We start from the raw sequence: 27,086 nt of genomic DNA on the forward strand, positions 1-27,086 counted from the left end.
GGTGCCGTGGTTTTCGACCGGAAACGGGTGCGCGACCGCCGGCTTCCGGCCTGGTTTCACGAATCAAAGGAAGAAGGGACCGTTTTATCCGTTTCGCACCGGATCCGAATGGCACTCGCGCCATTCACCGTCACGGCACGTTAATTACGGCATAATAATCTTCTCGCGAGTATCACCGTTCGAACAGCTTGCCCTCAGCCTCTGCAGACTCCGCTGCATTTTTCGTTACCCAACACGAATCGAGACTCGACCCTTCCTCGAACAAAGATTCCACGAACTATTTTAGGTCCATTGTCCTCGGAGAACCAAATTATTTACTTATTTATTTATCGAATTGCTACGGGAAGTTAGTTATAAAATCAAAAATTACAGAGGTTTAAAATGGAAATTATTACTTCAAGTAATACACCTTGCGTACCGAAGACCGATTAGAAAAATGGATAATGCACCCATTGTTATCTCTCATCGTTTCGCTTTCATTGAAAAATGTAAAAATACAATGATATAATAATAATAATAATAATTTTGCGAGAATCAATTCCGACGATGGAGTAAACATCGTCCGTGTTTCGTCGACGTACTCCGGACCCGTTTTCTTCCCATAATGTCTAATAAAAGCGATTTTAGAAAGGCGCGGCTCAAGCCAGCATCATCCCCTATCACCTATGCATTTCATTTTACGAACAGCCCGTTACTTCTGACAACCGAGACAGCTCGAGCAAGGAGCGTATTTCTCGGGCGGTAAAGTACGAGCCACGCATGCATCTCTTTCTCGTGGCGGGTACACGCCGAGGGAGTTTCTTATTCAGCGAGAGGGCAGCCAGAGCTCCTTTAAACTCTCGCGCTAAATAAAGTCGAGGGACGTTTAATTTACATACATTTACTCTCTCCCCCTGGTCCCTCTTTTTTCCCAGCCGTGGCTCCGAGTGGCACGGTGTCCCTCTCCCGGCGCGGTCTGATCCACGATATCTCGGTGGCAACCCTCCACCCCACCCACGACGATGACGACAACCTCTAACCCCGGTCTAGCGCCCCTCTAGTTACGCGTTCGTTTCGTCATCCCTCTCCCTCCTCTTTATTCTCGCTCTCTCGCTATCTCCGTCTCTCTGTCCCTCTTATTCTCGCTCTCTCTTTTCTGCCAGCCCTCCGCGGCTCTAGCTTCTCCCTCTTTCCTCCGTCTCCCGCCTCTTCCTCTCCCACTGTCTCCGTCTAGCCCGAAAACTCACTGACCTAATTTCCACGAAACTGCATTGCGTGTCCTACCTGCACGGTTGCACCTACCGCATTCGAAACTGCGCCGCCCCTCCCCATCCCCTAGCTCCCACCCTCGACCTCCAGCATGCACGTACGTATGACGCGCGCCATCAACCCCCGTTCCTCCCGCCCCCCGTCCCCTCGCCAATCTCGGTCCCAATGTCTTCCTCCTGTGCGGAGGGGAAAAAATATGCCATCCGGTGCATCGCGACTCGTTCCCATACGGGAACACGTACCGGCGAACCAATAACAGCGACGCGTGCACCCGGAGCGCAATAAATTCATCGCACGGCCGAAAATCCGCGCGGAATCCACGCGCGTTTTATCGCGGAACGACCGCCGACGCGTTCGTGTATATATATATCTATACGTTCTGCCGCATCCTCGGCCCCCGATTCCGAGCTCTGCCGAGATGTCTCGGGCCGCGAATTAATTCCAAGGCCTCGGAAAATCGTGGCCGGTCGGTGTCACCGGAGGATCGTTCAATCGTCCGGCCAAAATAGATTCTGGAAAGCGCGTTTATTGCACCGCGTTGACGACTGCGTCGCGCCGATTCTGTGCCTGTGTCGCATCGTCTTCGTTTTCTGTCTTTTTTCCCGGATTAACGAGTGACAATTAAGACTGCGGATTTCGTGCATTTACGGCGGTATTTTTAACTCGTCGCTATTGTCAACGGAGAAAAGCATTTTCGACTGTGTTGTATTTCTTACAATTAACGCTATTTAATTTACAACCCCTTCTTTTTTCACAGCTGTTCGTGACATTGTACAATTAACATAGTAACGCTATTTTTATTTTGTATAAAAATCCGCAGTCTAAATATTGTACCATTCAAGCCTCGAATGACGGGCCATTTTCACAACTGTGCCGTCGACGACGTTTATGACAATTCCGAGTTTTATTCGGCAATTTTTCAAAACATTTTTAAAGATATTCCTCGCAAACTGATTCGCCCTTTTGTCGTTTCTAACGCGACAGCAATATATTTTACTAAATTGCCGTGAATTGGGTAATCGAGCGAACGATTTAACTACTCCGGGTCACAAAATGAACGCAGCTACCGCCGCGAGAGGGTTGATTATCCAGTTTCTAACAATTAATTTAAGGCTTCGCACGTTTCATTGAAGCTGATAAATCGCTGGGATCAATTTCGATCGAACAGTTTCCACAACTCGGACGTCGATTCTCCCGGAAAAGGCGCGGCCCTTCCCCTCCCCCCGCGCGCGTAGCTCCCTGAGCGCAGTTTCGGCAAAGTAACGGCGGCGATTTGATTATAATTAATCGGCGTTCAGTATCGTTTGCTCGCCCTATCAGCCCGGCTAACGTGGTCCGTCCTTATCGCGCGGACGGCGCGGACCGAGTTTATCCCCCGAGCGAAACTAATAAATGGAAAAGCCCGTTCAATTTACCGAGACCATTAAACTGCAAAGGCCGCGATACACGGCCTGGAAATCGGCGTCGAAACTCGAGGGCCGAACTCGTTCGAAACTGCAGAGAACTTTTTCGCAACACTTTGACCGGCCGGGGCCCGGGTCACGATTTTTCCGAGAGGATCGAGAAGTCGAATCATCGATTACGAGGGTGGACAAGCTGCCTAACGTTCCTTGGCAACCTTTGTGCGCCCTCTTTTGCTTCTTCGGTTCGAGTTCTTCTTCTCTGTTCTCGCGAGAGGTCGATTGGAAGAGGGCAATCGGAAGTGCAATTTAATTGGCGCGGTTTAATTGCCGCCACGAATCGGTGCTTCGTGATCAAAGCATGCAAGATCGAAGAAAATTGTTGCTGTTGCTTGGAAAAATTATACTCGGTCGCGTTCTTTTAAAAAAATTCCCAAATACAGAGGGTTGATGCAGAGAATCAGATCAATCAATTTAATTATTGTTTGAAGAATGTAACTTCGAAGAAAATTGTTGTTATTGCTTGGAAAAATTAGGGTGTACTCTTCGAACATTTGTTAATTAATCTGCCAACTGTAGAATCGAAATACTCGGTCGCGTTCTTTTAAAAAAATTCCCAAAGACAGAGGGTTGATGCAGAGAATCAGATCAGTCAATTTAATTATTGTTTGGAGAATGTATAACTTCGAAGAAAATTGTTGTTATTGCTTGGAAAAATTAGGGTGTACTCTTCGAACATTTGTTAATTAATCTGCCAACTGTAGGATCGAAATACTCGGTCGCGTTCTTTTAAAAAAATTCCCAAAGACAGCCTGTAACCAGAGGGTTGATACAAAGAATCAGATCAGCCAATTTGATTTCGACCTCGAATAGAAACTTATCGATTGGAGAATGTAACTTCGAAGAAAATTGTTATTATTTCTTGGAAAAATTAGGTCGTATTCTCCAAACATTTGTTAACAAATCCGCCAACTCTGAGATCGAAATACTCGATACGCTAGTTTAAAAAAAGAAAACTCCCACGGACAGCTTCTGCCGAAATGGTTAATCCGAGGAGATCTGTCGGATAGTCGTAGCGATTCCGAGGCCGCGTAGCCTGAAACAATTTTCTGAGTCAGATCGTTCCAGCTTGTCCACGTTCCACAGGTATCCGCGGAGCATTGTCGAGATAACGCGGTGCGCAAGCAACGTAAAACGCCGCTCGGCGAGCCGGCCGCCGATAAGAAACTGACGAACTTTCAGAATTTTATCGACGCTTCCGTAAAATTTATATTTGCTTACTTACAGAGGCCAAAATGTAATTCTTCGTTCCTCGTCCGCCCACCTTCTAATAGTAATAACTCGGGGCGCGCCCCCTGCCCGCGCGTCCCCGGCTCCGATAAAAGGACCACAAAATGAGTATGAAACGCCGTCGCGATCCCAGATAAAACTTTTCCATCAAACTTGCCCCCTCCCCCGTCCCCCGTTCGTCCTGCCACCCTCTCGGCCCTCGTTCGCCGACCCGAGGATATACACCCCGCCATTCGTATTTTGCTTGTTCAGCCGATCCAGCGATCCTCGCCGCTCGAAATCGTCGACCGACTTTTACTTTTTATCTGTCCTCGAGCAACTACCACCCACATTACTCGATACCAGTTCTCGCGCTTGTTGTTGCACGATGCGACCGCGCCGGGTCGCCGCTCTCGGCCGAAGATAATCATTTATTTGCCTACGATGTGCAATTCGAAGTTAGCCAACGCTAGTGCAACCGTGCACCCGAGACACGCTGCGTTTATTCAGACTTCGTACGAGACTTGTGCTGCAATCGACCGAAGGCGAAGCACCGAACAATGAAGACGTTGAAAGTACCCAAGAACGTTCTCACGTTATCCGAAACTTATCGAAAGTGTGCGAAGTAGGAAAACAATTTCGTTCAACTTCTCTTTCTTACGGTCGACGCGCCCGATTTTTATTTTTCACGAAGATCCGCTGTTTACTTATTATAATGCTCGCTCGATTTACTGCAACGTGAAGCGCCAATAAAATTTACTGTACTATACTGATACTGCTACTACTAATTATTATACTGATTTGAGCAATTTTTGGCGGCAAGCGACTGTTCTATTTTACGGGGAAGAGGAGGGCAAAAATCGAGGGTTAACGAATGCAGTGCTAGCGTTAAGTTTCGGCACAGAATTTCGGTGTGATAATTCTCGATCGCTTGAACTACCCTGCATGCATCACGATTTATTATAGAAATCGATGAGTAATTAGCGCTGTACCTAAGTACAGTAAATTACGTCCCATTATCCTTCAGCTCGTAATAAAAAATGAATAATTTGGGAAAAGGAGTCGCTGATTGTCAACGACTACAAAAAAGAGCCGCGAGGCTCGAATAATCGCATCTCCTATTCCCAAATTGTCCATTTTTGTTTACAAGCTCACAAGACAATTGCAGAGAATTCACTGTAACAACTCCGTTATCCGATCATCTACATCTTCGATCAATTTAAATGCTTACGAAAGCAAGTTTTCTGTTTCAAAATGACTAGTGTGTTCCTCGCAGGATCTTCTTTTCGGACGTGCTTTTTGTTACGAAATTGAAAGAATGATGTATCGAGAGAATTCGAGGGACGCTGACTATGCCAGGGCCTGCACGGCGCCATCGTTCCCGATGTCCGGTTGGTATCTCTGTCGGAGAGTGACTGTACGGTGCAGAGAAACCGGTCGGAGCAGCGTGGTAGCTACTCTTCGTCTTCGGCTGGAGGCCACATGCATCTAACAGCACTCTAAGAATAACGTTACGTCGCACGGGCCCGTGATTTCGAAGCAGCACTTCGCGATTGCAACTTTCTTGATCATCTCGAACCGGCAGTGCACGCGCGGGGGTCCAGTGAACCCCCACCGTTAGGAAGCCTTATCTCCTTCTAGTTTTTGTGTTGCATTCATTATATTATACCTATTTTAATAGAGACGTAAAATATAAATGTATAAATATAATAAATATTCATATTTATATATATATTTACATTTATATTTATTTATGTTTATATTTATATATATTTACATTTATATTTATTTATATTTATATTTATATATATTTACATTTATATTTATTTATATTTATATTTATTTATATAAATAAAATAAATATAAATAAGTATATAAATAAATATATAATAGTAATAGTAATAATGATAATAATTAAACCTCTCGATTTCTCATTTTCATCGCAGTTACTGCGATTGGAAATTTTTCGATCGCACTAATTTCTTAGAAGAGAAAGAAAACTAATGCTTATCGTGTGCCTAATTTACTCGAACGCTTAAAAATATCGATGACGAGAGATTAGAATTTTATTCCAATTTTAAAGGACAGAATAACATCTGTACTAAATAAGTTATTACTAAAAAATTTTACGACAAGGGGTTAATTATGTCAACGAGAAATATGGCCCAGTAAAAAAATAATACTCCAATACTTTCGCTATTTCGCCTATACCACAAATTCCCAATGCATAAAACCGATCGCATCGATTAAATCAATGTATCAATCGACGATACCAATATCTGACACTATTATTAAACGACGTCGTCGACCACCCGTTTTCTCCCTATTGTATTTACAACGAGCCAAAAGACGACCTCAATTTCACTTCTCGCGTGCAGAAAAATTGTGACACTTCGTATCCACCTTCAATGCCGATCAACCGATTTTCGGCGATCGCGCTTCGCCAGCTCGCGCGGACGATAAACAGCGAGACTACAACGAAGCAATCCGGCTAATAATCCGCCGGAAACGAGTGTTCCGTTCGGATACAGGCCGGAAATAATCGGCGTGTTCCCGTTAACGTTCCGCGCGGTTAGTCCGCCCGGGGTGATACCTGCACGCGATCCTTGTCAAATTTATTAACTATTCCGACGAATCCGGGACGATGCCGGCGCGGGTTGCCCGTCAGCGACGGTTTACCTGGAGGGAACTTTCCGTGGCTGTCGTGTTCCGGCTCGGTCCCACGGTCGTCGAAAACCATCGCCGGGACGGATATTGCGTTCGCGGCGCGTTACCCGGCCGCGATATCGGCCCCGAAATTCCCGGAGATAGTTACACGGTTCGGGGCGCGTTTAATTGGACCGTTTAAGGGTAAGAGTGTCGCGCGGCGGCCTGTGTAAATGGAAATCGGGACCGGACACCGGGAGCACGAGTGCTCCGCAAATGGGCAACCGGGTTGCTCCGCGCGAGTGTCATAGCGGCCAATGGCGGGGTAACGTCGCCGCTAAAAAACGACGACACCCGCGGCCGGTGCGTGTGCTCTCCTCTCTTCTCCGCGGGGCGAATAAAGCGTCCGAGCGAAAAATAAAAGGGGCCGAGCTCGTCGCGAACGTCGCTCGTCGACGGACGCACAATAGGGGATTCGAGAGCGGCGGTGGCGGCCGCGTGCTCGTAAATTTATAGTGTTTCAACGCGGACATTATTCCGCTCGCTTTCAATACGCTGTAAAACAGTCGTCGCGGGGCTCCGCGCGCCCACGCGCGCTCTGCGCGCGTTCGCAAACAAATTAACAGGACACCGTCTCGCATCGTCGACGGGGTATCGCGAAAGGCTAGCGGTACATCGTGCGAACAAAAGTGCCCGGAATTTCGCGCTCTAAACTGCGGGCATTGTAACAATTTCTTCTGGCAGAGCAGCCATTTACGGTTACAGCCGATTTCGAGCGGGTTCCGCGCGCGATCTTTACGGCGGACGAGGCTGTCGAGCGAGGTGTTCGCCTCGACGTTCACGTTTTTAACGAAACTTCTTGCGTCGATTCATGGTCGCTGTGCTCGCGAAACGCGCGATAAAACGCCGTGAACAATGATGATGAATACCACGATTTGCGGCTTCTACGGATAATATTAACGGCAAGGCGGAACTGTGCTTGGAAGAGGAGGAAAGGGGCGGAATTTAGGAGACGTGATCGATATGACTTTTCTAAATCCGGCCCGGTCTCTTTCCATTTTTAGGCGACGCAGGATCACGTTTGTACCGAATCGCTCGTCGCAAAGAGTAGCCGCGGATCGATGAAATTTTGCGGACTGACATACAGCAGCATACGCAAGAAACTCCGAGAGAGCCACTGATCTTGCTCGACTTAATTCTAGCTCAAAATTTTGATCGACCCTCTCGGACTGTTTCTAGATTGTAGAATGCAACGATACAAATGCATCGGCAACGCGTTTCATTCCAATATCGCGCCAGGGTCGATCAAATTCCATCGGCCGTCGTTCAAAGCAGCAGACGCAACCCGATTAATTTCTAGCGCTGTCCGTTTGTAGGCAAACGAGCCGGAAGTTGCGTAACATTATAATTGAATCGCGCGATTCTCTCACGGTCTCGGCACCTCTCCCTCTCCCCCCACCCCCTCTCTCTCTCTCTCTCTCTCTCTCTCTCTCTCTCGACGATCGATTCTTTGTTGAACGAAATTACAGACGAAGTGCGCGCTGCTCGTTATTTACGGCGGAGCTGTGTCATTGTTCCCGATGCAACGTTGACAAGCCCATCAAATATCCATATCAACGTTGGTTCGGGCCCGAAACGCGGCGATTCGCGTTCCCTGGTCCATCCGAGGCTAAATCCAGTTACCGTTCAATTCCCACAATAGCCTTGAGACTCCGCGGCTAACTTTATTCCGGCTCGATAACTCGGTTCCGTGCCGAGATCGATGCAAACGAATTGAGAATCGAGACGTTTCCATTAACAGCGAAAGAAACTCTGCGATCCAAGTTCCCTCTGTAGCGGCGCGTCCCTGGCCACGCCTACGCGTAGCGCGACCAATCGCGGGACGACGGCGCAGTGCGGCCAATGAGAGCGGGGATAAAATAGAGTACAATGCCCTTTAATATCTCGCCAATTTACTGTAGCGAAACTGCTATTTCCTCTTTCTCATTATTCACATTATTCACGGATAATGAATTATATATCAATATAATTATATATTAAATTAATGCAATTATACATTAAGTTAATATAATTATATAGTAATATAATCAATTACGTCTAATTATTCACATTAAACAAATTATTATTCTAACACCTTCTGAACAGTGAGCATCATATGATCATCCACAATTACTCACAATCGCTTAAATTGTTGAATATACGACGTTATTATCGTTGCACATTCACTGACAAATTTATTCCAACTTATCGAACCTCAACTATCGCATCCGAAGCGACAGACGCGTGAAATACATTTTTGTACGCAAGAGAATCGCTTTCCACAGACGTATCTAAATATCCGAGTCCACGTTCTAAGGATTTTACCATTCCGCAGATGCGTCTACGAATTGTCGGCAAGACTGCAAATTGTACTTTGGTCGCCGCAACATTCAGCGAAACTTTGAGCGAAGACCAACCGGTTCCCCGTTTTCTATCATCGATCGCGGACCAGTTTAGACCGAAAGGGGTAGGTCCCCGTTCCGATTACGAGCCCCCGCTGGCAAAAGGGAGGCATCATACACTCGCCAACAAGTGTTGCTCGCTGACGCGTTAAACGTAAATACGCGGATCGAGCCGTGTCAGCGGTTTTCATAGCGTAGCCGGCGCACACCGCCGCCGAAATTTATGACACGTTTTACGCATCCTTCTCTCGGGCCCCCTCTCCTCCCGCGTTTCCCGTATTTCCTTTTATCTACCTCCTTACATGTAACGCGCCGCCTCGCGACTTAGGTGATATACAGGGATTCACGTTCAACGAATGCAAAGGCATCCGGAGCCGTCGGAGTATCATAAAACTTCCTATACCTCTTCAAAGTATCGCGAAACTCATTCGAGTTTATGGAACGCATTCTCGGGGACGTATACCCGCGAGAGATCGCCCGGTATAACTCGGATATTCCCGCGGACGAAATTCAACGAATCATTCGTGCTATCCGGCCACCGTCCCCGACATCCGAAATCGTGACTAACTTTCTCCTCGCTCCCTGCCGCCGCTATTCCGTCTGCGAGATCTTAGCAAATAGGACACCATCGGCTCGGAGAGTCTGTGCGATGTTTTAGCACCTACTGAGACAGAATTAAACCTGGACGATGGCTTATCCAGCCTTGATCCACGGTATAAGGCGAATATGAGCTATCCGGATCCTAGAATTCAAAGACAATAAGTAACGTTATCTCTTTTCGATGAAAGAAAAAAAAGAAAATGTCTTCTGCTTACTGTGACAACACGCGGTAAAATGCCCTAGAAGTTTCCAAGGTACTATGGTCATCCTGATACTAATTCCTAAGGATTGCCTCTGCTTCGGTCTGCCGCCACTCTCTCGGATCCATCTGATCAAATATTTCAACTATAATAATTAATCTGAACTTAGCACTTAGCATTGCCGAACTACGTCGTTCCCATAGAACAAAGTGCTCTAAGTAGGCGTGGTTTCGCTACGCGAAACATAGTGCACCTGGCAATCTAACTTACACCTGCCCTACGGCCTACAAACACCACGCTGTTATCGGTGTTTCCGCAGCTAATGGGACGTTCCCGAAAAGATTCGTGGCTGATGCTCCAATTACGATATGAAATATGTACCGATCGGAATCGAGTCGGCCAATTAAGATTAATTAATAAATCGGCGAGCGTCGCCGGGCTGCGCGGTGCGGCTGCTCCTGCACAGGAAGCTGTAAAACACGTTTAATTGCGAGGCCTTTAGGCAGGTGAGCATCTAGGTCAGAGTGTAAAGTTTAAGGGTTACTACTGAAATTTGCATATCGCCGTGGCCCGAGGCGCAGAACCTTCGTGTTCTCGAGGAAGCTGTACATCGGATGTAACGCGCGTTTCCCCGCAATACGCTTCGGATATACCTGTACACAAGCATCCCGGCGTTTCCACAAATACGAAATTACGAACGTATCCTGGGCGAGATACGCCGAAATAACTCAAAATCGTAATTCCGTGGCCGTAACCGCCACGCAATAAGAACGACCGTCCTTAATACATCATACACCGGGGCTCTTGGTAGTCGAGCAATACCACCGCGAGCAGTTCTCACTTACCACCTCTTGCCACTTTGTACTCTGCGTTGAACCTACTTTAGTATTACGGCGTGAAGACTGCTTCGACAAAACTGTTTGGCTAGTTATCTTATTAATGACACGCTTAGTACATCGAAGTGGGTGAAAAGTAGCCGCTGGATTACGGATCTTCATCCGAATCTCTATTTTTGTTTAATTGTCTAAGAGTTCCTTTAATTGCCTGAGATATTTATTGCGGTACAGGTAACATAGTTCTTCTAAAATGTCCTAAAAAAGCTATTTCTAAAATAATAGTAATTCTAAAGAGAACTAATAGACTCCTCCCAAAGCCTACTAGCTCAAATATATTAAAAATATATTTCACTCTCGTACAACATTACTAACAAGTCTTGATATTTTCTAAAATAATAGTTTTCTAATTCTAAAAAGAACTAGTAGACTCCTCCCAAAGCCTACTAGCTCAAATATATTAAAAATATATTTCACTCTCGTACAACATTACTAACAAGTCTTGATACTTCCTAAAATAATAGTTTTCTAATTCTAGAAATAACTAGTGGACTCCTTCCAAAGCCCACTAGCTCAAATATATTAAAAATATATATTTCTTTCTCATACAATATTACTTACAAGTCCTGACATTTCCTAAAATAATAGTTTCTTAATTCTAGAAAGAACTAATGGACTCCTCCCAAAGCCCACTAGCTCAAATATATTAAAAATATATATTTCTTTCTCATATAATATTACTTACAAATCCTGACATTTCCTAAAATAATAGTTTCTTAATTCTAGAAAGAACTAATGGACTCCTCCTAAAGTCCACCAGCTCGAAACTCTATTTTCCTCTTGTATTAATTTCTAAAACTAATCATTCTCGCTTATACCCTAAAGAATTACTTAGCAATTCTAAAATTCTATGTATAAAAGTTGTACAAAAACAGTTATTCACAATTATACATCAATATTAAGATATAATAACAGAAAGAAACTCCGAGAAATTACGACGGAAAATTAAATATTAGTCAGTGGCGCTTCGAGCGGCCCGCCATATTAGCAATCATTAAAATTTATAAGAGAAGGTTACAATCGAAGTATTATTTAACATTACCAAGATTTGTTGTGGTCTGCATCAAAAGCAACGAGTTCTCTACTTCATCTGCAGTTTGGGTCCTCCATAGCACATTTCCCTGAAATAAGATGAAAGAATTAAGCATTTTGTAATAGTTGAGATTATTCAAATTGCGTCGCTCAATGGACGGTAATCGAATTTTCAATATAACTCTACAAATATCTAGTGTTAACCAGAAATAATTATTACGGTCTATGCAGAAAAGCTTAATAATTAAGATGCTATAGAATTTAAGGAGTGTAAAATCCTAAATTAACAAAAAAATAGATAAAAAGTGAGAGGAATGCGCAGAACTCACCACTCAAATTCGACCTCGAACTTCCATGATGGCTGCCAGGTGGCAGCACTACTTCCGTTTTTTCGATAACGGAAGCTGTAGTGCTGCCCCCACAGTTTCTTTTAGGCTGAGTTTCTGCGGCAAGCACGTTTTCAGAACGGTGAGTGTCCAATATTTTTTTCCATATTTTTAATTAATTTAAGACGTTTTCGTTACCATGATACTGTGAAGACGTTCCATTTGTCGCTCTTTAATCGATTCTCCTATTCAATAATGTCAATCAGTTGAATGGTTAAACAAATGGTCTTCAAAAACAATCGCGACACGATACGTTGCTAGAACACGTTCGTCAACGCAATGTCGGTGAAAATTTCCAGTTGTGTTATCACACTTTTTTAAAGTTAAACGATAGAATCAATCAAGTCCACCCATAAAACTAGAAACGTGTTAAACTGATTGCAAAATCTACCGACTGGCAGGTGCATTGACAACGTGACCTTTTTATGTTACCATTATTTTTGGGATATTCTTAACGGTTTCTTTGTTATAATTTAGTCAAGCCACGATGCAGATCTTCGTGAAGACCCTTACGGGTAAAACCATCACCCTCGAAGTAGAGGCGTCAGATACCATCGAAAATGTGAAAGCGAAGATCCAGGATAAGGAGGGAATTCCTCCAGATCAGCAGCGTCTGATTTTTGCCGGAAAACAATTAGAGGATGGTCGCACTCTTTCTGATTACAACATTCAGAAAGGTATGTGATTTTATTAATTTGTAATTTATTTATTTATATGTACATGTGTCCCCATGGATCTGAGCTATATCATGTATCTACAATACTGTGTAATTTGTATCTATTCGACAGAATCCACTTTGCATCTTGTGCTCAGACTTCGAGGAGGTGTCATTGAGCCTACACTTCGTATTCTTGCCCAGAAATACAACTGTGACAAGATGATTTGCAGAAAGTGTTACGCTCGCTTGCATCCACGTGCTACCAACTGTCGTAAAAAGAAGTGTGGCCACACAAATAATATTCGTCCCAAAAAGAAGCTGAAGTAGACAGTATACCACAGAGCTCTGCTTGCATATTTGGCAAGTTTATGTACCTCATAAAAATATTTGAATAAAAAACGTATAAAAAATCGACATGGTTCTATAAAATGTTTCTGTACTAACTAGTACGAAGTACATTATAAAGAACATGTATGTTTATTTTAGGATCAGGTTTTTATTTAAAAAATAAATATTACAACTTTTTTATTTTATTATAGAACTTAGTCAATTTGTACATATTGATGGTTTATACAGCTGTTTGGCATAACTCTCATATAAGTTCATATCATTGGGACTTGGTATTGATCCACCAGCCTGTGTAATAGAAACACAATATTAAATCAAGATACAATGATTAATTAATATTTAAGATTCATGTACTCACGCTAGCTCTGTTAACATATTGTTCGTATATACTTATGCTACATTCCTTCACCTCGGGAAGCGCGATTACAGGTGTTGTAGTCTCTAGAAATGATGCCTGTTGCATCAGTTTCGATCGTAATTTAGTATTGTCCAAAGGATATGTTGCATTCCGTGCAATTAGTACAAATCTATAAAGATATAAAAAGAAATTTTATAGGCACATAAAATCCATATTTACAAAATGAGAAACCATATTTTAGTCGCTTACTTCTTATATAATACTACATCGTTCCTCTTAGGATAGTCTGGCTGAGTACCGTATACTTCTTTCATAGACGGGAACAATGATTCAAACGATATCAATTCCGAACTTTCTTTGGAAGATATCAATTGAGAATCATTAGTATGCTGATGGCTATCGTCGTCGTCTGAACTAGAATCCTCAGTAGAACTATGAATTAAATAGATCTCATTATTATTATCTTTCAGAGCTTATTTAAGAAAATATATTCTTTTCTCGTAACATTTCATCATTTTAATTGTTACTCTATGTGAACCGGAATGTCAAATTAACAATACCTTGCACTGGAAATGGTGCTACTAGTGCTACTCTGTCCAGTCATGGACGGATTCTTCATGTTTAGATTTTTATTATCAATTTCTCCTCTTCTTCTTCGTACTCGAACCGCAAACGGACTAAAGTTTGTTGTACATTGCGGCATGAAATCTCTTACAGAATGACTAATTTTATAAGCGTATACCTCAGAGATCGCGGACAGTTCATAAGGCCTGTAGAAATTCTTTTTTGTATTTGACATGAACATTTTAATGTGACAAAATGTTTACAATACCTATGGAAATCATAGTAAACATCAATCATCTCCTCTACCGAATTCTGTACTTGTATTATTTCTGTACAGGCCTTTGTTACTTCATTCAATGCGTAAGGAAGACACTTTAACACGTTGGTATCCCACCACTGTGTTAACAGCTTTATTCTGCGAGTGTATTGACATGCCGGTTTATGATGAAGATAGTAATCGGTAACAAGCTCCCAAATAGGCGGCTTCCCTTCCTCAGGTATGAACAATCCTGTCCAATTTATTTCCACTTATTTTAATCAATCCTACCATACGCGAATTCTTATGAATACATTAATTTACCTAGGAATAAATTGATTGTATGTTGTTTTTCTTGATCACTGAATGTGTTACTATAATATCTGCTCAAAGTCTGCATAATGTCGTTACCCTGACTAGTCCATGGAGCAGTCTTCCTAAATAACGGTACAACATTTTCTTGAGAATTTGATTCGTATATCTAATTTAAGATTGGTTTTACCTGTATGTCTTTATCCTATGCACTAACTGAGAACCACCGTATTGCAATGCTAATGTATCTCCGTGATCCTCATACAATTCCTCCAGCATTCTCACACAATCAGAGTCGAATTCCAATTTTGGAGACTCTAACACTCCTAGAGCACACAATTGGAATCCCAAGGCACATTTTCCTATAGCAAATTGTGCGGTGTTTGTACGATCCAAACAGTCGACGCAATTTGTTCTAATAATACCAGTTTGCAACATGCCTTTACGGCCGAAACATTGTCTTACTTTATTTTCTATTTGATTTAATTCTGCACTACGGTCCATAGCCGATTTAGAGTCAGTACTATAATTCATAGAAGAACTAGTAACACTATCAGGTGCTGAATCCATAGGACTTCGAATATTATAAGAGCTAACTGACGAAAACGTGCTCGAATTTATTTTATTTACTTTCTTATTAGATTGCGGCGAAAATAAATTTTGTTGACTGTAATACGATTTTTGGGACTGGAAAATGCCGGTTTTTAAAACTGCATTGTATGCTATGTTTGCTAGGCGAGTCATGACGTTGACCCTTTTCCTAAAAAGATTAATTCTCTTTTAAGTATAAATCTTTTTTAGTACCTAAGTATATACTATACCTTTTATTCATTCGAGCCATATCGAAGCTTATGTATTGGATATGGTGTTCCAGGGGTAAAAACTGATTTAAATACTTCACAGCCATGCATAGTTCTTCGCTTAGCGTACTTTCGTGCTTCTTCTTCTCTCGTTTTTTAACGAGGTTGAGGATTATTATTGGGGAACCGTATCTCTTCAAGAGTTGATTGAAATGTGCACCTGTAATTGTTAATTTTCAATTAAATATCGTTCACATTTTATACTTAACCTTAGCCATGATTTACCTGCAGTTTCTACATAAGGGTCAGCCAAATCACAAGCGATAGTGGGCTTAGGAACAATTTTGCTAACATCTTGGCTCCAGTGGCCAGGAACCGACCCTCTCATTTGAACGAAAGAGCTATATCGACCCTTGCTCAAAGCACTCACCCCGGAATCGTGAACGATTTGTTCTGTTTCCACTTCGTTGGCAACATCCCCCTTAAATAACAAATTTTATTTTATTTAGATAATTAGATTTATTAGACCAAAATGGCGTTTAAAGAAACGAATGCAACTGAACTTACATCAAAGTTTGCACCGCGTTTCAAAAATCTGGTGCCCGCATATTTGTTACTTCTTCTGGCAATCACGGTTACGTACATGGATCTCCCAAAAATACTAACATTCGATTGTCCAATAAAACCGTGTATGATGTACAAAATCCAGTCTCGATGCAAATCTTTCTCGACTGGCATCAGAAGGTGTGAGTTCCAAACAAATCGGCGGTGTGGATTATTTCTTATACCGTAATCAACGTATTTATCTGTGCTGTTAAAAATAATTGTAAGTCAATTCTTGAATTAGATTTTGGTCTCTTGTGAATCAGAAAAACCTTGCGATAGATAATATGTCAATTCAGTTACACACCTAATATTATAATTCTTTCGAACCGCCCACATATTAAAAAAGTCCTCCGCATCTTCGACATCGTCGTTTTTCGTTTGATTTGAAACATTATCAGAATCATTTGGCATATTCGATTTAATATGCTTTGGAGTGCACATATTGTACTGCAAAGTGTGCGTTAGGTCGTAGGAATAACTGAAATAAAAGTTGCTGCGCAGATCAATGCTTTGGAACATTTTTACGTATCTTTGTTCGTCGGGGTGGAAAACACGCACGGTGTCATTCGGTATATAGATCATCGAGGTGTCCTCGATCTTATAGATCGTGTGATGTCCGATTACGGCGACTCTGCGTCGTTTGGTTACCAGGATTATATAGTACCCCTCCAAAAAACGCACAAAACCTATTGCAAAATTATTAACGATTTAAAACAATCCTAAGCGGTTGATGAAGAAATATGTTTTGATACATATATCTAACGCACAGTTCATATAACATGCTTAAGGCCATATTTGCAAATAAAATCACGTGCAATAATTATGTTATACCATGCTAAAATGCACAGAGTGGAGCCGTAAATAAAACGAAAACGATTCTATGTGAAAAAACATGAAAATAAATTTTCTGCTTATTTCTGCACGTAGATTCGCGTCGATAATACTACGATATCCGCTGCACTCTGTACATGACTTGCATTATATTACACATGTGGAATATTTGTGTTCTTAATACGGAGAACAAAAAATATATATTATAATGATTTAAAAAATTCAATTTTCGACTGAATCATTTCTTATAAAAATATTACAGTGTATGACCATTAGCATATTAAAGCCATGCTTTTATTACAAAAATTTTCTTGTTATACAAATTTTATAGAGTTGAATAAATTATAATTTTGCGAATGAACATTAACATGTACCCTTTCAAAGAATTGAACCATGTGACTTCTTATTGGAGGTACTCCATATAAAATGTTAGTTGTTTGAATATTAAGCTCAATAGCCCTTACCAAGAAGGCCGAAAGCTGGCACTAGTCGAGGAAAACTGTCTCTCTGCCACATTGTTTTCCAGGTAAATTTAGTTTGAGTCGGTTTGTGCAGCGGCTTTTGAGATTCTTGGTGCTCAGACTCTTCTGACACACCGTTATCAGGTGTAGATTCTTTGTAATTGCTGCCTTTGTTAGCAAGCAAATATAAATAAGCAATGCAAGTTTCTTTTAATGATTTTACCAATACCATCATTTTAATGTTATTGAAAATATGGGATGTTTTGTATCTAATGCTGGAGTACATTTTACATGCAGTGAAACAGTGAACAGCATGCAAAATTGTGTATCTCGAATTTGGGGGAAAAATCCTATGCTAATAAATTAATGAAATATGTATTTATATATATATATATATATATATATATATATATATATATATATATATATATATATATATATAAAATTGTGTACTGTTTACAATTTGCATATGTGTATGCAAATGCAAAAGATAATTAAAATGTGGAAATAGCATATATAATAAAAGCACGAACATGCTCAAAGAGATTGTAATGAATGGAAACATTGCAAGGAAATTTCAGTTTCTTACCGACAATACCAAAAGCTGAAACAGCTCTTGCAACTCCACCAACATTATTTCTTTGTCCACTGCGTGTACGGTTTCCCATATCTATCATTTTTACAAGATCTTTTATTTCATCCTGAGTGTATTCTCTTTTATCATCTACAACAATTAATTCTTTCGATTCCATACGATCTATCTTTAATACTCTGAAACGAGTTAAAGTGTTGTTTGATCCCATCAAGTAAAATCTCTGTGAAATGAATTAAATTATATTGTTAAAAACATTTAATATCAATGATTTATTGTTTATTTAATCTTCTAGTATCATATAAATAATTGATTATATGCATAGTAATCTTACTGATTTTGTTTCATAAAGTGCAATCTTTTGTATTGAAGAGATAATAGGGTGGAACACAGTAACTGGAGCTGAATTATCATCCATTTTTAATGAATTATCTCTGACATCCAACAATTATAGGTTCTTCCTGTAATTTAGTTTTACACATAACAATTCAATTGATGTTGACAAATGCAATATGTTGCATCTTATGCCTTGTAGCAGACTGATAAACGCTACAGCCACCTGGTGGTAACAAGTAAAAACTTTATCTATATCTAAGATTAATCAGATATTATGTATGTTGTGTTTTTGGTCAAATGAACAAGATTTCGGAACAATTGAAAGCAGAAGGAGACACAATAGTTTTTACAGTTTTATTGTCGATAAACGTCCAGTGATATTACAATATATTATCTATAGAAATTGCCCTAGATGTATCTATGCTTAAATCACATTTCAGATTTTTATTTAGTTTGTATTTTTACTAAGTTATACATGTTTGCAGCGAAACCAGTTACAGTTAGAAGAACAGTGGCAGCCACCAGAATCCTGTCTTTCCTACCTCCCAAGGTATAGGAGTAGGTTTCCAAATTAGCCTGTAAAGAAAATACTTTTAGTATAAATAACACAAGTCTATTATTCTTTAATAAAATAAATATGAATTTATACCTGGTACTTTCTGTAAAGTTTAGCCAATTTTGGATCCAATGTGGAGTAACCAGCTGTGCCAGGTGCAGTGGTCTTCACTGGTTTAGTTTTAATTGAGTCATACATTATGTCTACTTCTATGCTTTGCAGTGGACGAGGATTCTTTAATACATACATACAAATGTTTATTATGCTCTAATAACAATTAATAAATATGTACATATAAATGGAGCTTTCATATTTTTGTTAGGCTTCGACAGCATATATTACATAAACATGGGCATGTCATACAGTATGAAATTCTTTGTGATGTTCTTGTGATTTAGTAATCACACATAATGATTAAATACTTGTTATCTCATTAAAGATTATATTGTAGAGTAATTAGGAAATCGGATTCCAAATGATTACAAAAATACAGTGTTCCAGTACTAAGGTATCATTGTTGTTTTAAATGAATACTTGCCAGATGAAAACATTTTTTGTAATTTATTATTTGCTACAAATTTATTAAGTACTTACTACTGGATAAAGAGGTTGTACTTTCGTGGATTGTTTTAAACGACCAGTGAATGGATTAAATTCATGAAACGACATCTTTACGAATTGCGCAACCTACCTTGCCTTCTCAAGTCTGCTTTGGTAGTGATTTTTCCCCTTCTTTATAGTCCTCTCTTGGATAATTTAGTATTTAATATGTGTGTATTGGCAATGCTATGTCTGGGGATTTTTTCAAATATTCCCTAGCATGAGAATGCTTGTTCAGAGGTTCTCAACTTCCTTGGCAAGAGTTCTGAATGGGTCTAGAATAGTCTAGATTAATTAATTTCTGTCACAGACTTATCAGTTTGAAGTTACATAATTTAATACATATATGTATGTACGTATGTATACACTTATTAAATCTTAAATGATCATTCTGTAGTAATAAAATTGTTGCATCAATAGTTTACTCTACCTGTTAATTCACCATTTCAAGTTTATGTATGTATGCATTATCTACAATCTACACATATGTGTACATTCCTTTTCTATCCTCTACTACTGTTGAATGTTACTTTGTCATTGTATCAAAATTTTCATTTTATAGCTTGTGTCCTCTATGAGAAATGAGCTAAGGGCTAGAAGTATCAAAAACCTACCAAGGTGTATTCTGGAGAAAAGAATGGTTGTAAGCAATCTACTGGTTTATAGTAATCAATTTTATTATGAAAACAATTGTAGAAAGCTTTGATTCTAAATAGAACTGTGTGTGTGTCAAAAGCTTTTGTAAGTCTATTATTTAATTTGTACATTCTGTTCAGTGGTTGCAAACAAATAAAATTAGTAATCTTATTTATATTCTCAGAACTATATCATTTTATACTTACATTGAAAGAACTCATTGATTCATTGTTTAATTCAAGTAGAATTCTCAACTTTTGCTGCTCAGCTGTTGCAGAAAAATTATATTTCTATTCTACATTCTTTATGCAATGCATTCAGTCAGATAATGATCATAGAATATTTTTGCAGTAAGGGTGTATTAAAAGAGTATTGTAGTTGTTATTATGAACATCTATCCAAGCAATCATATATTAATTATTATAATAATTATTTGGATGCAACTTGTACTGCAGTGTATGAATTATTTAAGAAACTATGTAGGCATATATATGTATAATAAATATATTATACATACTGTGAGTAGATATCCTAGGAATAGGATGAAATTTCAAAAAATATTATGACAATGTAATATTTGTGGTTTTATATTCTTAAATGTAATTTATACGTATGCTTCTAGGTTTCTATATTAAGGAAGATGGCTATTCCATTGTGATCTGAGAGCCAACAGTTGTGCTACATATTCATTGGTTCTACTTGCAGTTACTGCAAACAATTGTAACAGCATAAAGTGACAAGCTTTAACTCATTAAATGTGCAACTATATTATGTAAATTATTGAAAACAATCATTATTATTTTTGGTGTGCAATAGTTTTTGGATTTCTTAAGTTGGATTACTTTCGTCGTTTACCGCGATGGCAGCTCTGTCTGGATCTGTTTTACCAACAACTTGGAAACAGCAAAACATATCATGGCTGAATATGGTGGTTTTCTGATTTTTTAACAATGTGTTGACTTTAATTAATGCATTGAATGACTGAAAAGAGACATACAATAGGAATAATTCATTGTGGAACTTCTCAGAACGAATGTGTTTAATCTTTGATGGTGTTATCTGATCTCAAGTGTTCTACCAAGCTGCATTGTATGCTATGAAAGAGTATATGATAAAAGTTTGTAGTGGACATGGCATATCACTAGATACAAGAGTATCTCAATTGCCTCTGGACAGATTATAAATGCTTGTAAAATAACATAAATCCTCCTACACCAGAGTGTTAGATCAATTGTGACTTTCAAAGCATCATATAAATATAAATGGATCGTATCTCTGGTTTATTACAGTGACATGTAATAAACAGAATCTCATGCCAAGGCTACGAAAGGAAAGGGGACTGAAAACTGGGTGGGGTGTTCAGTATTATGCAGCTGTAAGAAATGCTGTGTTTATTATACGAACACCCCCATATGTACCACCAGAGCCACCCCCGTCCATAAAAAGACATGATTCAGAGTCCGACACTCTGTACGTGTGTCCACAATGCAAAGATCGGTAAGTAATTAAAATCATTTTGATTAATGCAACACAATTCCGTTTACTCTAGAAATTCTATTTTGTCCCAGCTTCCATTTTCAAAGTAGTTTGGAGGATCACCGTGAACGAAAAAGTTGGATACTGGGCTATTGGTGCCAGTACTGCTTTCTGACAACATGCACCCATGATCCCAAGGATGGTTCACTTTGCTCTTCATGCTCAAAATTAGATCGCGAAAAGCGTACATATTTAAGAAACAAAGGCTTGCATGGAACTCAAAGATATGGAGCTGTCCAGTTGTTCTTTAACCAGTGTCAATTCCTGGCACATGTTAAGGCGCATTTTATCAAGAATGTGAACATGAACGACCTAATGTTAATGCCTATTCCGACGAATCTGAATCAGAACTGGGACCCAGAAATTAATATAACATGCGAGGCTGTTATGGAACACACCTTCATCATGAAGGTTCACATAATGGATTGGTTGAAAGACGAAAACATCAACAGTGATTGGTGGCAGATAACTAACAAAAAACCGAGAGATGATAACGATCTAATTACGTCGATCCTGAGAAATTACAAAGGCCGCCAGTACTTCAAGACGGTAGAGATACCGATAGAGGAGCAGGTTTATATCTTGAATACTAAATCTGTGTCCAATTTCAACAGCAAATCCTCCAGCATCGAGATGGTGGATGCACCAGAAAACACCGACAAGATAAAGAACCCATCCTTTGTAGATAGCCCCGTATACATTTCCGACGAGAACGAGATTGAGAACGAAGACACCCCTTGTACAATAAACGACATCGCCTTCGTGGATTGTGGCCCTGCATCGAATTACTTTGAACCTGAAAGCTCAATAAACCATTTTCCAAAAGGAATGGTTTCAAAAAGACCAGCTCTGAATTACACGATCGTCCCTAACATCACTAACTTGAAAATCAATAAATCCAAGAAGACAGCGAATGCGACGCAATGGTCCTACGGCAACACAATGATCACACCAAGGTTCGATACGAAGGATTCTCCCAAGAGTCTTCTCAAGAAGAACTCAACGAAGACTATAGCGGGCAAATCGGGCAAAGGCCCGATCAAACTGATCACTGAAAGCAGTACTATTGGGAAGGGGGGCAAGGCGACCACCGAGAAGAATGTATTAATTGTCGAGCCGTTGTCGAAGGTATTGCCAGACTCTACTTGCACGTCGAAAGCTGACAAAGCAAAGCTAGAGAAGCTGAAGCAGACCGCGTCCGTGGTGACCGTGAACTCTGGCCAGAAATTCGTCACGTTCCACAACACTCTACACATCGACATCAACACGATCATCAATCAATTGCCGTCTCATGTGGTTGGGAACAAGAAGATCTACTTGCTAGAACAAGACACAAAGCCGATCCTCGCTCACAACAAGGACGAGACATCTTCCGAGAAGATGATTCCCAACTCGAACGGCGTGAAGAGCAAAGAATCTACCGATAAGGATTCAAAATCGTCGAAGCCGACCGAGTCAGCCACGAAAAGAACTCAGCTGATCAAAAACAAGATCATCTGCCACAATGGGACGAAGTACATCATCAAACAGACCCCGGGCACTGTGAAGTCATTGAAGAGCAAGTCTTACGCGATTAAACCGTTGAAGGAACCACACGAGGCTACACCGTCGAAGTCCACAAGTAGCATCCCACCTTTGATACCTATAAAGTCCGCGGAATCGGAGAGCCTGTTAACCCCGGACCGAGTGAACGCTCTTCACGGCGACGTGTCTCCTCTGACACCCTCTCCCTCGCCTTCAGAATTATCCAGCAGCTCCAGCTGCGATACTCAGTCGAAGCAATCCGTTGTACCCAGTTGCAAAAGCACGCCGAAGATAGAGGCGAACAGCAGCGGCAAACTGGGGAAAGGACGTAGCTGCAGCGATTTCGGTAGCTCTCTATCCTTCCAGAAAGGACAGGACGAGAATCTTTATCTAAACGTGAAGATGCACAACGAGAAGCCGATCTACACTATCGTGGATTCTGTAGGAATGATCAAAAAATCGAAGCACGAAATGCTGAACGAGTTCTTCCACTTGAGCTACGCGGAGTTGAAGAGGCGTTACGATCATTTACAAGAGCTCAACGACGAGATCCTGAAGGTGATGGAGTTTGCGCCCGAGGGTGCGGTCAAGGAAAGCCTGAGGAGGATCAACATACTGCAGCTAGTACTGAAACAGTGCATGGACAAACGCATCGACAAGGTCGGCGAGGGTGGTGTAAAGGATCCGCCGTTGGATGAATGGGAGGAAGAGTACAATCGAGTCGCCGTGAAGACGCTTTGCAAAGCCTGCGAGAAACCCAAGAAACCCGAGTCTTATATCCCGGGGTTCTCGAAGACTCCGAAGGAGGACATCTACTGCTCCTGCTATAGACACGTCTGCCACAAGTGCAACACTTACCAGGGGAACTCGACGAGGTTCGTGGCGCACCAGACCTTCCACGACAAGGAGAAGCCGTACTTGTGCCCTGATTGTTACCGAAAGTTCATGCTGTTCAGCTCGCTGGAGACACACACGTGGACCAGCTGTTTCCATCCGCTGAAGAAGCGCGTCCTCGGCTGCAAGATCTGCGAGATCGACGGCTTCAGGGACATGGAGACCGTCGCCAGACACTTCGCCGTGATGCACAGCCATAACAAGATCGCCTGCGAGAAGTGTTACATCGTTCTACCGTCGTACGCCGATTACAAGAAGCACCTTAAAGACAAACACCCGGACGCTAATGATCCAGATCAACCTATTAGGCTGGTTCTATGCAAATTAGGCCACTGCATCATACGATGCGAGGAGTACATGCTTCACATGGAGAAGCACCTGGTGGTACAGAGACTGATATGGTTCACTTGCCCCTTCTGCGCGTGCCTACACGCCGAGGCGAAGAGGATCATGGCTCATCTGCAGAACGAACATCTGTCGCAGCTCTGCGAGCTCATAAGTCCGCAGATTCTGTGGAAGATCCTTCCGCCGCAGCTTGCTGGCAAATTTTGGAACACATCGGGAGGCACGGTCGAGAAGGAAGACGGGACGATGATTCCCAAGATCGTGAACGCTAGGACCATCACTTCCGAGGTGTTTGAACGCGGCACCGAGGAGCCTGTCGAGTACCTGCACGTCAACGAGTCTGTACAGCATCCCAGAGCCCTGAGGCCCGTCAGGAATCTGCCTATGATTCTGGAGGTCAGATCACTGGCTGATAGATCAGCTTCCGGCTCGCCGGTGAACGAAAGCGCGATGGAGTCCGAGGAGAAGGCTGCAGACAAGGAACAGGACCGGGACGTCATGATCGATTACGTGAAGAAGGATTCTGCCAGCAGGACGCATAAGAAGAAGCAGGAACCGGGTAAGGGGGTCGAATGTAGCTCCAAGATGGGCGTAGATTCTTCTGGGGAGAAGACAGAAATTAAAACCGAAATGGAGTGCGAAGACAGCCCTGAGAACATGCCGTTGTTGAAGCCACCTCCACTCGCCAGGATCCCGCAACGTGCTCTGGAGCCTGAGGAAATCCCAAGGTCGCCGCAGACAGGCAGGATGACGATGTTCGCTCGCAGTCAGAAGACGAATCGCCAGCTCTACAAGAGGTTAGCACTGAATGGTCCAACGAAGACGACGGAAACGGCTCTAAACTTCCTGTGCCCCCTATGCAGCGAAATGATAAACACTTCGTGGCCTGTGCTGTGCAGCCACTTCGAGAAGAAGCACGGGCAGAGCTGCAAGCTGACGATGGTGAATCCGTCGCTGGTGAGGATGTCTTCGGAGTTCATCAACGGCGGGTACAAGGACCTGTTAGGGAACCGGAAAAGGAAGCTGGAAAACGCGTCCACGAACGCCAAGAGGAGACGAAGATGGACTCCGAAGAAGTACTCCGAAGGAAGGAATGCCGGCTTCGCTGGGACCGGCTTGTGTGTCACCCAGGAAACCGCGGAGGACAGCGAGGGCAACTTCCGGTGCAAGAAGTGCGGTCAAAGATGCACCGACATGACGCACTTGAGGGAACACATCGCGACTGTTCACAGGATCAGGGGACGGTACTTGATTTGCTTGGAATGCGGTGACAACTTCGTGGTCGCGCCCAGCTTACAGATGCATCTGAAGGCGTTCCACGGGATAGAGGATCCCATAGCCTACATGGCGAGGAACACCTCGTACGCGCCCGACAGCATCGACGACCTTGACGTGGAGGGCAAGGCCATCGAGGCCAACCAGTGCCACGTCTGCATGGCTGTCTTCGAGGACAAGGCTGCGGTCGACAAACACCTTAGAGTACACGGCATGGCGTTCCTCAATCGCAAGAGGATAGAGGCGCAGAACGCCATGAAGGGCCCGAAGAAGAAGAGCGAGACCGACGAAGAGAAATCGGTAGCCGTTCCAGAGAAGACGCCCCCTAGAAAGAGTAAACCCGCGGAAACGATACTAGACAAAATTACAGTAAGTGTCCAGGTTTTTTCTGATTATGGTTCCGGGGTACTCTAGTTGGAAGTTCTTCGAGTTCTTACAGATTCTTTTATAGCCTGTAGGCGACTAAATTGTTGTTGCTTTAATCGCTCGTCGTGAGGTCAATTTTCATTTTTTTATGATATAGAAATTCGCGGGTGTTGCTGAAATATGAACAAAAATAAACATAAAAAGTTCCACAATGATAAGTTTGATAATTCGGTGGGAGAAAATTCTGAAGTTTATCTTCGGATTAGAGTACTCGGACAAATGGATCAAAAAGTTGGTGTTCTTAAAGTAATTTCTTAAAGGAAGAGATTGCGACATATTCTGAAAATATTTTTTTCGATATTATTGTTAAGTTATTCGAGTGGATATAAAAAAATTTGATAGCTTTTGTAAAATGTTTGCGAATTCTTCTCTTGGTACAATGTGTTCTGACATCGATCGTTTGCTGTTTCAGGCGACCATATAGCTAACGGAGGCACGACTCTCCCAGAGCAGATGCGACTGATGCGGCTACTTAAAAAAGAACTTTCCAGTCTCGAAGCTCGCGAACCTGTGATTTCTTCGTTTTAGTTAAGTGCACGACGGACTCGTCGGGGATCTAGCGCAGATTAGGAAAAAGAAAAGGATTTGTTAGACGTTCTCAATAGTGTCCGGGACGAATAGTGTCGTAACAGAACTCTTTATCAAGTTAGCCTTCTTCTCTTCTCTCTTACTCTATTACCGTGTTAAAGGTCGTACTATCTTGTTTCAAAGCGCACGTGGATCGTAATGCTTCTCTGTAAATACGTGGCATAGATATGGTAGGGAAAAAGTCGTACTCCAATAATAGTAATACAATTATCGCATAAAAGCGGACCTTCGAACCCCCTCCCCCACCCACCACCCCGGTTTCCTCCTATCCGATTCGCATTGCGGGATTTTTGGATAAGTTACGTTGTTGCGTCGTTTGTCAACGATTGCAGGATAGGCAGTGTAAATAGTTCCGTTTTAAAAAGATATATATATATAACTTTTTGTACTCTACTAATTCGTATACATCGTTGTACCAAAAGATAAACGAAAATAAAAATATTCTAATTTACTGCGGACACCTAGCGGG

At 41.7% G+C, this 27,086-nt stretch overlaps 4 protein-coding genes and 1 long non-coding RNA gene across 8 annotated transcripts in view; 2 read left to right on the plus strand and 3 right to left on the minus strand.

Annotated features, from left to right (window-relative positions):
- The window catches only part of LOC117227164 (uncharacterized), a 251,767-nt gene extending 239,247 nt beyond the window's left edge, over nucleotides 1-12,520 (minus strand). For both annotated transcript variants that reach the window (XR_013032635.1, XR_013032634.1), the window contains exons 1-2: nucleotides 12,059-12,520; nucleotides 11,740-11,818 (exon numbers count right to left, since the gene is read on the minus strand). This is a non-coding gene — a long non-coding RNA (uncharacterized LOC117227164). The remainder of the gene's footprint in view (nucleotides 1-11,739; nucleotides 11,819-12,058) is intronic.
- Nucleotides 12,041-13,187, plus strand: RpL40 (ribosomal protein L40). The gene is made up of 3 exons (XM_033482175.2): nucleotides 12,041-12,197; nucleotides 12,593-12,792; nucleotides 12,904-13,187. The coding sequence occupies exons 2-3, from the start codon at nucleotides 12,603-12,605 to the stop codon at nucleotides 13,098-13,100; spliced, it is 387 nt and encodes a 128-aa protein (XP_033338066.1). The 5' UTR covers nucleotides 12,041-12,197; nucleotides 12,593-12,602; the 3' UTR covers nucleotides 13,101-13,187.
- Nucleotides 13,188-13,287: 100 nt separating this feature from the next.
- On the minus strand, nucleotides 13,288-18,450 carry FIG4 (polyphosphoinositide phosphatase FIG4). 2 transcript variants are annotated; one of them, XM_033482173.2, is made up of 14 exons: nucleotides 18,236-18,450; nucleotides 17,899-18,124; nucleotides 17,313-17,477; nucleotides 16,322-16,703; nucleotides 15,979-16,222; nucleotides 15,697-15,892; nucleotides 15,433-15,631; nucleotides 14,802-15,371; nucleotides 14,624-14,736; nucleotides 14,312-14,552; nucleotides 14,040-14,249; nucleotides 13,729-13,911; nucleotides 13,480-13,648; nucleotides 13,288-13,409 (listed from the first exon to the last, which is right to left on the minus strand). In XM_033482173.2, exons 1-14 carry the CDS (start codon nucleotides 18,317-18,319, stop codon nucleotides 13,320-13,322), a joined length of 3,072 nt encoding a protein of 1,023 aa, XP_033338064.2. In that variant the 5' UTR covers nucleotides 18,320-18,450; the 3' UTR covers nucleotides 13,288-13,319. The 2 variants fall into 2 exon arrangements, with proteins under 2 accessions (XP_033338064.2, XP_033338065.2); XM_033482174.2 differs by lacking the exon at nucleotides 17,313-17,477 and having other exon boundaries at nucleotides 18,236-18,449.
- A 127-nt stretch (nucleotides 18,451-18,577) lies between these two features.
- LOC117227163 (uncharacterized) lies at nucleotides 18,578-19,531 on the minus strand. Its single transcript, XM_033482179.2, has 3 exons — nucleotides 19,388-19,531; nucleotides 18,887-19,027; nucleotides 18,578-18,813 (listed from the first exon to the last, which is right to left on the minus strand). The coding sequence occupies exons 1-3, from the start codon at nucleotides 19,460-19,462 to the stop codon at nucleotides 18,682-18,684; spliced, it is 348 nt and encodes a 115-aa protein (XP_033338070.2). The 5' UTR covers nucleotides 19,463-19,531; the 3' UTR covers nucleotides 18,578-18,681.
- A 143-nt stretch (nucleotides 19,532-19,674) lies between these two features.
- On the plus strand, nucleotides 19,675-27,075 carry LOC117227159 (uncharacterized). Of its 2 annotated transcripts, XM_033482171.2 has the most exons (5): nucleotides 19,675-19,849; nucleotides 19,956-20,036; nucleotides 20,652-21,526; nucleotides 21,598-25,972; nucleotides 26,442-27,075. In XM_033482171.2, exons 3-5 carry the CDS (start codon nucleotides 21,342-21,344, stop codon nucleotides 26,451-26,453), a joined length of 4,572 nt encoding a protein of 1,523 aa, XP_033338062.2. In that variant the 5' UTR covers nucleotides 19,675-19,849; nucleotides 19,956-20,036; nucleotides 20,652-21,341; the 3' UTR covers nucleotides 26,454-27,075. The 2 variants fall into 2 exon arrangements, with proteins under 2 accessions (XP_033338062.2, XP_076374605.1); XM_076518490.1 differs by having other exon boundaries at nucleotides 19,675-20,036.
- The last annotated feature ends 11 nt before the right edge of the window (nucleotides 27,076-27,086 follow it).

The sequence above is a fragment of the Megalopta genalis genome, chromosome 2, assembly GCF_051020955.1.
Source record: "Megalopta genalis isolate 19385.01 chromosome 2, iyMegGena1_principal, whole genome shotgun sequence".
Lineage (NCBI taxonomy): Eukaryota > Metazoa > Arthropoda > Insecta > Hymenoptera > Halictidae > Megalopta > Megalopta genalis.

Bases quoted from the DNA above. Each gene is read 5' to 3' on its own strand.
- RpL40 (XM_033482175.2), top strand. From the start codon at position 12,603: ATGCAGATCTTCGTGAAGACCCTTACGGGTAAAACCATCACCCTCGAA. The intron at 12,793-12,903 runs GTATGTGATTTT...TCTATTCGACAG, and splicing joins TGATTACAACATTCAGAAAG to AATCCACTTTGCATCTTGTG.
- FIG4 (XM_033482173.2), bottom strand. From the start codon at position 18,319: ATGGATGATAATTCAGCTCCAGTTACTGTGTTCCACCCTATTATCTCT. The intron at 18,125-18,235 runs GTAAGATTACTA...TTCATTTCACAG, and splicing joins CACTTTATGAAACAAAATCA to AGATTTTACTTGATGGGATC. The intron at 15,632-15,696 runs GTAAATCATGGC...TAACAATTACAG, and splicing joins CCCTTATGTAGAAACTGCAG to GTGCACATTTCAATCAACTC.
- LOC117227163 (XM_033482179.2), bottom strand. From the start codon at position 19,462: ATGTCGTTTCATGAATTTAATCCATTCACTGGTCGTTTAAAACAATCC. The intron at 19,028-19,387 runs GTAAGTACTTAA...TATGTATTAAAG, and splicing joins TACAACCTCTTTATCCAGTA to AATCCTCGTCCACTGCAAAG. The intron at 18,814-18,886 runs GTATAAATTCAT...TTTTCTTTACAG, and splicing joins AACTTTACAGAAAGTACCAG to GCTAATTTGGAAACCTACTC.
- LOC117227159 (XM_076518490.1), top strand. From the start codon at position 21,342: ATGCCAAGGCTACGAAAGGAAAGGGGACTGAAAACTGGGTGGGGTGTT. The intron at 21,527-21,597 runs GTAAGTAATTAA...ATTTTGTCCCAG, and splicing joins TGTCCACAATGCAAAGATCG to CTTCCATTTTCAAAGTAGTT.